General features: G+C 43.3%; 1 protein-coding gene across 7 annotated transcripts in view; it reads right to left on the reverse strand.

Annotated features, from left to right (window-relative positions):
• The window catches only part of Dido1 (death inducer-obliterator 1), a 56989-nt gene that overhangs the window by 26997 nt on the left and 19214 nt on the right, over positions 1–10778 (reverse strand). For 5 of the 7 annotated variants that reach the window (XM_031372989.1, XM_031372984.1, XM_031372988.1 and 2 more), the window contains exons 2-5: positions 7794–7978; positions 4610–5441; positions 3275–3596; positions 150–362 (exon numbers count right to left, since the gene is read on the reverse strand). In XM_031372989.1, coding sequence (XP_031228849.1) covers positions 150–362; positions 3275–3596; positions 4610–5439 — 1365 coding nt within the window. In that variant the 5' untranslated portion in view covers positions 5440–5441; positions 7794–7978. Of the gene's footprint in view, positions 1–149; positions 363–3274; positions 3597–4609; positions 5442–6310; positions 6414–7793; positions 7979–8710; positions 8783–10778 lie in introns of those variants that run through there. The other 2 variants (XM_031372986.1, XM_031372985.1) reach the window with 2 other exon arrangements.

A 10778-nucleotide genomic window follows, 5' to 3' on the forward strand; every position in this document is an offset into this window, starting at 1 on the left:
GGGGAGAGGGAAGGAAAATATGATCTATATTTTGCTCACAACTGCTGTTTCCTGCATTGCTCAAGCAAACAGACACCAGTCTATGAAGAGTCCTTTCAAACACTTCCTGTTTCAAGTAAGTATCCTGAAGGTGACTGCTGTCAGCTTACCTGAACACTGCATTTTGGAAGACTGAACTTTTCTGGCTTCGTCTTGATCTTTTCCTTGGGTTTTGTTTTTTGTTCTTTACCTGAACTTAGAAATCTCATGGTAGCTGCTGCATGTTTGAGAATGCAGTCATTACTGCAATACACCGAGTCAGGTTGTGCTACACTGGAACACCCAGGGCCAATGCATTTAGCAGCACCAGGAGCCTCTACAACCTGTAAAACGAGACAGGCGACTTCAGACATCATGAGTTCAGACACTAGTGGTCAGTGCTCACTCACAGCACTATTGGTGGTCACTGGTATTAAGACACCAGCAGTAATTTTTGTTTGGGTAGTTTTTGAGAGAGGGTCTCACTATGTTAACTCTGGGTGGCCAGAAACTTGCTATGCAGACCAGGCCGTCCTTGTACGAGAGATTTGCCTACTTCTGCCTCCTCAGTGCTGGGACTAAAGATGTAAGGTGCACATCACTATGGCTGTCTCTAATAATAGTTTTATATGAATAAAAATGTATTTTTTATTTGTTGGCTGTGCATGATGGCAGTTCTAGCACATGGGAAGGGGAGGCAGGAGATTCCCAAGATTCATGCCAGCCCAGGCTACATAGTAAGACCTGTCTTCGTGAACTATACAAACCTATTTTCCTTGACTGCCCTGGCACACAAACTATATACATGGGAGTTTCAGATCTATATGCCCTCTAAAACATGTGCAGGTCCCAGACGAGGTAAGAGTAAGAAAGGGGCTGGAAACACGTCTCAGAGGATACTTTTACAGAAGACCAGCCTGGTTGTTAGAATTCATGTCAGAGCTGGGCAATAGTGGTGCATGCCTTTAATTCCAGCACTTGAGGCAGAGGCAAGTTTGGAGGCCAGCCTGGTCTACAGAGTGAGTTTCAAGACAGCCAGGGCTACACAGAGAAACTCTGTCTCAAAACCAAAACCAAAACCAAAACCAAAACAAAACAACTCATGTCAGATAGCCCTCCACCACTTGTAACTTCAGACTTCTGTCCTCTGAGGGCATCTACACTGTTGTACACTACTTCCCTAGACACACATGTTAAAAATAAACCACTATGGCCGGGTAGTGGTGGCACACTTGGGAGGCAGAGGTAGGTGGATTTCTGAGTTCAAGGCCAGCCTGGTCTACAGAATGAGTTCTAGGACAGCCAGGGCTACACAGAGAAACCCTGTCTCGAAAAACCAAAAAGAAAAAGAAAAAACAAACCACTATGGAAAAAAAAAAGGGCAAAATGTGGACTTAATGAGTTACAAATTTTCATTAAGATTTCTGTTACACATTGTATGTGCATGCACCCGTGCAGGCTTGCACATGTATACAGCTGGTACAGCTGGAGTCAGGACAACTTTTAGGGAGTTGTAGAGTCAGTTCTCTCCTTTTACCATGTGGGATCTGAAGATTAAACTCAGGTAATCAGATGTGATGACCCATACTATTACGTAATGAGCCTTCTTGGAAATCCAGGTGAAAATTCCTTTTCATAACTGTCAAGGAATTTAAATTCTTTTATATGTATGTGTGTTTTGCCTTCATGTCTGTTTGCCCACGCACAGAGGATATTAGCCGGCCTGACACTTGAGCTACCAATGGTGGAGAGAACCATGCGGGCAATGAGAACCATGTGAACACTAGGAGATGAACTTAGTTGGTCTTGATTAACAACTAGAACTCTGCATCTCTGAGTACCTCTTCAGCCCCTCAGGGGAAAATATATATATACTGAACTCATACTGCCTTTAGAATTTGGACTCCACCATACCCAGCCTTCAAGTGAAAAATTCTTAAGAGTGAATGTGCCGTTCCCTAAAATAGAAGGGATCCACTGTTGGTTTTGAAGAAAGGCAGCCTGGTTGTTTTTGAGTGGTGTGGATGGAGATTGCCAAAAGACACAGGATACAAACATTTCAGATACCTAGTGACCATTTAGTTTTAAGTATATTAAAAAGACCGAACAGAACGTGTACCTGACAGTTTGAGAGCTCCCAGAGATGGTCATCTCTAGCTACCTTCTAATGAGGCCACAGATCTAGCCAAGTCAAAGCCTTGAAGATCTGGTGCCCCTAAGGGTCCAGGTTCTATACTAGGCTCTGACTCATGGAGACTGGAGTGGGAATTTTAAGCTAAGTCTATAACATAGCATCAGAAACAAGATAATGGCAATAGTACATATGGAGTCTCCACTTACAACTTCAAATGTTTTAAGATAGTCACTTTTCTTCCACCAAATCTAGGTTTACAAAGAATAAAATTCAGGCCATGTCTAACATACTAGCAATAATAAAAGCATCAAACTGACAACTTTCTGCAGTAAATGGTGCTTACTAGTGGCCACCGTGTAAAGTCATTGCCACTTTTTATGGTGCTAGTGGCCACCGTGTAAAGTCATTGCCACTTTTTCACTTTGCAGCACAGTGAGAGCTAAGGCAGTAACAATCTTAAGACTGTAGTTTCCTCAGACTCTCACCTGCTAGAGGACGTGCTGTGGAGGTTGGGGTCTGAAGTGAAGATGCACTCGGTGGCACCCTCCTAAGAAACACAACACACCTGTTGACAGCAGGAGAAAGTTCTCCTGAGCAGTAAAGACTGCTAGTCTCAGCTCATGGGAAATGTGACAGTTAGGGCCTCATGGGATGACTCAAGTAAGAATGATGAAGAAAACATGAGTGCCAGGCACGGAACAACTCAGGCCAGCATGCTAAAAGCAGAGCACAGTGCACCTTTCTCTAATAACTCTGCCAGCACTCAAAACATGTAACACCAAGAACATGTGAAAAGGTAAATTTTTTTCTTCAAACTCAGTCAATAGCACTATGGAGAAACGGATTAAGGGACCATTAGAGCACAGTGCTGCTGGCACTAAGGAGGCTATGACAGAGCAGTCACAATTGACACCAACCAGAGTGACAAAGACTGCCATTAAGCTGATACACACAAGATGTAACAGCAACAGGATGTTCTCTTGCAGGGCTCGGGCCGTACAGATAAAGTAACTGCCCCACGGAAAGCCCAACTGTCCCAAAGAGAAGGCACCTTCCTAGCCTTGCTGTCTTCAGCAGTAGTAAGCCCGATATCTGTGCTTGCCATGGCAGACAAATACTCACAGGCTGGAATATCTTGAGTTTTTTCTTGCCGCTGGGGTTTGCCGCCTTCTCAATCCTACCCTTTATGCCCTGGTCTTCTCCAGACTTCTGCTCTATGGTCCCTATGCTTGTGCAGTCTGTGCCATCAGCACCCACAGGTCTGCACCCAGCGTCCTGCTCGTCGGCGGCGCTGCCACTTGTCTCATCCTGCACTTGCAAAATGGTGCAATTTGGGCAGATGTAGTCTTCTCCATTCCTTTCCAGGAGCCGCCCTCGGGCCTCAGAAATACCCACACAGTCACCATGGAACCACTCCTCACACCGATCACAACAGATCATAAACCTAAAATGGGAACATTATGTGGTCACTGTCCAATAGATCACCAAGTCAAACTTTTAACATTCTATTGTGAACAGCATGCAAATAAATCTAAAGTGAGATCAGAACTAAAAACACCCAAGTGCCCTTTTGTTAGTAGCACTCCAAATCTGCTTCATCTTTATGCATACATGAGTACACTGTAGCTGTCTTTAGACAAACCAGAAGAGGTCACTGGATCCCGTTACTGATAGTTTTGAGCCACCATGTAGTTTCTGGGAGTTGAATTCAGGACCTCTGGAAGAACAGTCCGTGCTCTTAACCACTGAGCTATCTTTCCAGTCCCTCATCTTTTTTTCTATTTACTTACTTTTAGAGACAGGTTTTCTCATGTCTTAATCTCCTTACATAGCCAAAGACGATCTTGAATTTCTGATTCTCCTGCCTCTACTGAAAGCTGAGATTACAGGCATATACCACCTCACAATTTTATGAGGTATTGGGGAAATCATCCATGCTAAGCAAGTATTCTATCCACTGAGCCACATCCTCAGCCCTTCATCTTTTGGCTAGAACACTTTAAGAGTGAACTAGAGGCTTAAGAGTATCTCCACCCAGCAATAGCGGCAGCAACTTCATCTAACAATTCCACAGAGATGCTCCATCATCACCTGGCATCCAACTCAAAAGACTACATTGGGTGTAGTCATGTCCTCTAACACTCTCATAGGATCTGTGGGACAACAGATAGTTCTTGCCTATCCACAGTGTCCATCATTTGAACATGGCTTGAAAGGGTGAGGCAGTGAGCTTTTCATCCCCTACTGCACACACTGAATGTATAGAACTGATCACACATGGCTGCCATGGTAGAGAACAACTCTATGCAGTCCACATGCACGCACTCCTTTTGTTTCTTTTTTCAGACTCATTCATCTTTTCTTAATAAGCCAACTGCTTGTTTGGCATCAAAGCAAATGGCAGTCTTCTTGCTGTCTCCATCCCTTGGTTCTCTACAGCTCCCTCCCTCCACCTACCTGTTGTTGTGAGGCTGGCGGCAGATGCAGTACAGGGCATTAGGATCGTAAACCTCACACTCAGGCTTTGGTTTGCCTGCTTCCCTGGGGTTTTCCTCTTTATTTCCCTGAGTAGCTTTCCCTTCTGACTGATGTTCTCTGTCATCTTTCTCTGACTGGGACACCAGTCCTTGACTATCCTCAGGCTCCTGCTTACAGAGAGGTATGTCCTGCTCAGCACTGCCTATTTGGACACTCCCAGTTTCGGCAGGATCTTCCTCTCGGCGCTTCTTTCTCAGACGATTCTGAATGCCTCTAAGGGACCTCTCCACGGGTTCTTGCTCTCGCTTTCTTCGAAGGCGGTTCTGAAGTTCCTTCAACGTAAGGCCATCACTGTCACTGTCAGAGGTGTCTTCTTCCTCATCACCTCCTTTTGCCTTTTCAGAAGAGGCAGGATGTTCTTTCCCTAAGGAGTCAGGTGCAGGGCCACTTCTGATCTCAGAACTGCTTTCAACACTCCCCTCAGAAGCTGTCTCCACATCAGTGACTGTGGAGGATGTGGGCTCACTGGAATCTTCCAGGGACACCGGCACATTCTTTCTCCCTCGGCGCCGAACCGTGGTAAGAAACTCTTCTACCCTCTCAGTGCGCTTTGGCTGCCGTCCACTGCGGCGCAAGGAGAGGCTATGCTGTTGTGGTTGCTGCTCACTGGGGTCCACCTCCGTGTCTCCTGCACCCTCACGCTTGGCAATCGTGGTTCTTCGAAAACCCCAGGTTTTCCTGAACTCTTTACTGGTGGGTTTGATAGCCTTGGGTGCTTCCTCATTGCTCAGTCGCCCTTTATCATCCATACCTAATGACAAAAGGTGCACATTGTGACTAACAACCTACCACACCACCATACCATGTAGTCTTGGAATGCACACCAGGGGCACTGAGTAAGTGCCCTTACAAAGGGTGGTAATAAGGGGTTTCTGACAGGAGCAGAGCTGCACATGAACTAGATGCTTCTGATCACTGTGTTCTAATGCTGTATCTGTGAGATGATGTGAGTTAACTATGAAGAATCTCTACTCAGTGAATGCTCTGCAGAAAATCATCCAGCCAAGAATAAACACATACAAAATGGGTAGGAAACTATGATGTGAGGGCAGTCCAGCAGCATAAAAACATGTTCAGACAGTGAGGCCAATAGACAAGGAGGTTGTGCTAGGCCACACCATTCTTAAGGCATTGTGTAGAGTCAGGCTGTCCATGGCCACCAGGGAGCACAAGAGCACATGATGCGTGCCACCACTGGGTTGGCCCCACAGGAAGTCTGGCCAAGTGTGTCAGGGGCTCTGGTGCTGCCTTTTTTATTCTCATCCAAAGCCTGGACTGGGAGACTGTCTTCCACACTGAGCCAACTAAGCATGGAGTCCTATTGTGGACACCAAGTAAAAAGAACAACTGCCAGGCTCCTGAAGACTGCTGACTCCACTGTATTGATTTAAACAACAGCTTCAAGGCACTACTGTCCAAGTGTGCACATGTCTCCATCTCCCTAAGGTTTTGTTACTACTATGCGGCAAAGGTCAGCTTTAGAATTGTAGTGATCCTTATGCCTTAGCATCCCAAACACTGAGATTTACAAGTACCACCACACATCCAGGTCTTTCACTTTCTTTTTAAAAGATGAAATCTTCATTCTTGTTCAAAATGATAAAATTGGAAAGAGTATACCTTGAGAATTCTTTTCCTAGCTGTCCAGACTTTAAATGCTAGTGATAGATGATTTTACTGCATGTTCCATCTTAGGGGAAGTACTGGCATAAAAACAAAACCCCTAAAAACACAAAACACAGAAAATTTAAAATTTTCAGTACTCTAAATGCTGACTTCCTTCCTAACAGTTCAGTAAGGAACTGTCACTCAGCTACAGAGCCTGAGCCTGCCTGGCACTACCTCTACCTATCATCCTGTAACCTTGGTCTTCAGGTCACCTGAAGCTGCTGCTGAGTCAACAATCACTCCTTTGGTCACCTTCTCTAAAATGGTAAAACCCAGAATCCAACCAAGTCAGGTACCAACAGTGGTTCTTGAGTCACAGTGCAACTAACTCCTCAGACTACCTGGACAGACAGACCAATGGCACAGAGCTGGCTTCACGAGGCTGTGGTGTGTTCTATTTTCTTTATTATTTTAGAGACAGGGTCCCACCATGTAATTGACTGGCTTAGAACTTGCTATGTAGAGCAGGCTGGCCTGAACTCAGATCTGCCTGCCTCTGCCTCCCACTGCTGGGATTAAAGATGTCACCACCATTCCCACCTGGTATGTTCCTTTAAACATACACACAGCTGGGGCTGGAGAGATGTTAATCAATTAAGAGCACTGACTGCTCTCTAGAAGCCGGGCTTGCTTGGTTCCTAGCACCCATGAGAGAGCCAAGCTATCACTCCTGCCTCAATCTCCCTGAATTCTGTGGGCACGGCATACACATGGTGCAGTCATGCATGCAGGTAAAATGTTCACACACGTAAGTTAAAATTGTTAAAAAGAAAATAAATACAGCCGAGGAAATAAACTGAAACTACTATAACAGCTTCTTCATTTTAGTTAGAAAATTTGCTGTTTAGGCAAAACAAGTTTTGTACCATGACAATGTTTTTAAATTAAGCTCCCATTTTACCACTAAGCCACACTCCAGATACAGGCTGCAGCAAGACAGCTGCAGCCTAATTTCAGGCAACACCGCATCCCTACTCAGAGTGCAGTCTGGGGACCACACTACCCAGCCTTCCTAGCAAGTGTTCCACACCCAGAACTCAAGAGGCAACGACACATTTCCTCCGCAAAATTGTTTTTTCATTAGACAGAAACTAATACACACTTCAAGCTTTATACACTAATAAAATAGCCAAAGTGAAAAAGAAAAACAATGAGTTAAAATTTTAACAATGGTCATTCATTAAACAAAGCTATGCTGCCAGGCAGTGGTGGCTCATGCCTTTAATCTCAGCACTTGGGAGGCAGAGGCAGGCGAATTTCTGAGTTCGAGGCTAGCCTGGTCTACAGAGTGAGTTCCAGGATAGCCAGGGCTATACAGAGAAACCCTGTCTCGAACCCCCCTCCCCAAAAAAGTTATGCTAAAGTTCTGATACTTTAGATTATTAAAAATAAATATGTTACATTATACTCACTTCTTTATACAAATGCCGCTTACCTGTCCCAAAACTGAAAGCTTGGAAACCTTTGGCTGAAAATCCTACATAAAATAATAGACCTGGGGCCGGGTCCAGCAGACAGCCAAGCCTCACCACACTGTTGTCAGTCAAAGTTCATCAATGAGAAGATTCCAGAGCTGCGAACAACCAAAGGGACAGTGGGGACTGCCTCTTGACCAAGCTCCTATAGGAAAGAAAAAACATATTACAGATCTTAAGTAACTGTGACTAAACCATATGCCAACAACAACAACAACAAAAAGTAAATTCTACTCATTGTATTCTCAGAGTGACCTAGAAAGATGTCTGAGAGCAGAGAGGCAGTGGAGAGGCATCAGTTGCTTCTGTAGTCAATAAGAACCTATCATGAAGCAGACTTGGCACAAAGATACCCAACAATGAACGAAGAAACACAAAAAGTGGAAAGGTTGAATAAAATTATGTATGTAATTCTTAAAAAATCTTAGTAGTGTAGAAGTATCATAAGTTATTTAAAATCTAGAGAACTAAATTTATATTCACTAAACATCAATATGATATGGTTATTTATGTATATTTGAGAGCCAGGCAGGGTGGCACATTATTTGTAGTCCCAGTGCTCAGAGGCTGAAGTAGGCGGAAGCTGAGTATGAGGCCAGTCTGGGATACACAAGGAGCCCCTGTCTCAATCTAACACATATAAATTTTACCCAATCTTCCTGGTAAGGTCCTAACTAATGACACTGTTCTCAGGCTCTGTTTCAAAAAAACCAAACACCTTCTGTGCCGCCCACAAGAAACAAAAAAACAAACAAATCCAACAAGCCTCTTCCTCTTTAGGATAATCACAATCTAATACTCTCTCCAGATGTCTTTGTTTCAAGCCAAGGCTTTTAAACCACAAGGGCAAGAGCCAGCAATTCTGAGCAGAACCCACCTCTTACTTCCTCTCTCTGCCTGGCTCCAACTGCCTTCCAGCTAACTGTGGTCTCCCTAGTAACCCAAGACAAAGGGTGAACATTCCATGTATCCTTAAAGTGACAAAGACCTTTTTAGTCCTTATGTCTACTTATGTCATCTGCACAAGGGGGTCGTTCTAGCTTCTATCACATAGAAAGTTAGCCACCAAAAGCCAACTTTAAGAGTTCAGGAACTATTGGCTGGGCCGGGCCACAGGAACTGGGTTGGATCTATATAACACTTTAGAAACTAAATAGACAGCAAACCAGTGAGTTAAAAACTACATGAAGAGTAAACAGGACACAAACACCTATTTTTAAAAAAAACAAAACAAAAATCCAATAACCTCTAGAATGAAAATCATTTTAAAAAATTCACCTTATAGAAACTGAAAGGATGGCTTAGCAATTATATCCCCAGGAAATACAACACCCTCATCTGACCTCTGCAGGCAACAGACACATAAGTGGTACAGCAACATACCTGCTGGCAAAACACTCATACACATAAAATAAAATAACCTAGAAAAAAACCCATTTTCTTAAAAGATTCAACTTATAGATGGGAATGTAGCTCACTTGTAGCGTCTAACTAGCATGGACTGAACCCCCAACACTGAAGTGAAAAATACATGTTAGCCTGAGAAATAAACATGTCTCTAAGGATTTAGAATAGTCTTAAATATTATTAAGTAAAAATACAGTTAGTAACTCTGCCAATGTAAAAACTAGTAAGAATTCTGTGTCTATCAAAAAAAAAAAGTAAAATAAAATCTATTTGTAAGGTAAAATATATTGGTGGGGCTTGCTACCATGGCAACAGGTATGGAAATTTCAGTACTGGGGGAGGGGGTAGGGAGGATAGAAGAAAGGCCAGTTCAAGGCCAAACCGGGTTATACATGGAGACCATTTTAAATAAGGGATGGGCTGTAGCACAGTAGCAAACACCTGCCTAGCATGCACTAGGTCCTGGGTACCAAGCACAACACCACTAAAGAATAAGTTAAAAAGAAACTGTTACATTTCTAACCCAAATTAGTATGTCATTATACAGCACAATTCATACAAAAAGTGGTCATGAAATTATAATGTCATATTAATTAACAACTTCTCCCCAAAGAAGAAAAAAATGGCCATTTCAGAGTGCACTGAGGTTACAATTAACTTTCTGCATTCTGCATGATCTCTGTCAGTCTCTGGACAGGTCTGATTTTGATCCAAGCTTCCCTGGAGCTCATGGCAATCTTACTACCTTTAGCTCCTCCTGAATGTTAGAATTAGAGGTGTGAGTCACTGCATTAGACAATATAAAAGGTAGTTTTCCCCTCCTCTCAATTAAAATCCATTAATTCCTATTAACCAGAAGTCCAAATTATACAATGAAATCTCAGCATTAAAATCTTATGTAGGGTCTTAAAGGATGGCTCAGTGGGTAGGAGCACTTGCTTTGTAAGCATGAGGAGGACCCAAGTTCAAATTCCTAGCACCCACATATAAAGCTTGGCTGCATGTACTACGCTGATAACCTCAACATTGGAAAGTCCTCTGAAAGGCAGGCCCCGAGCACTGGGTGGCCATAAACAGTTTACCTACAATGCCAAGCTTTAAGTTCAGAGATCCTATCTCAAGGAAGTAATGCAGAAAGCAATAAAAGAGGAAGACACAGAATGTCAAGCACATAGGCATGCACATTCATATGCACACACCATATAAATATAACGCACACAGCTTAAGCTTGGCTTAAGCCAAGTGTGATGGTACATACTTATAATCTAAATACTTAGGAAGCAAATGCAATCAAGGCCAACCAACCTAGGCTATGGTAGTGACATTCTTGTCTCCAAAAAAAAGAGCTACTATTTCTCAAAGACAATGCCAATTACATGCTTAAGGGTGACATCAGAAACAGGATATATGGCTAACCAGCATTCTTAGGTGGTAGCTTTCAAAGCTTTTGGTCCAGGCAAAATACACTCTGAAGCTCCACAAGATCTTTTGTTTATGAGAAATGAATCTACTGCTATTTCTGAAGTCATTTTCTAAAA

Source organism: Mastomys coucha, unplaced genomic scaffold (genome assembly GCF_008632895.1).
Source record: "Mastomys coucha isolate ucsf_1 unplaced genomic scaffold, UCSF_Mcou_1 pScaffold15, whole genome shotgun sequence".
Taxonomy (NCBI): Eukaryota; Metazoa; Chordata; class Mammalia; order Rodentia; family Muridae; genus Mastomys; species Mastomys coucha.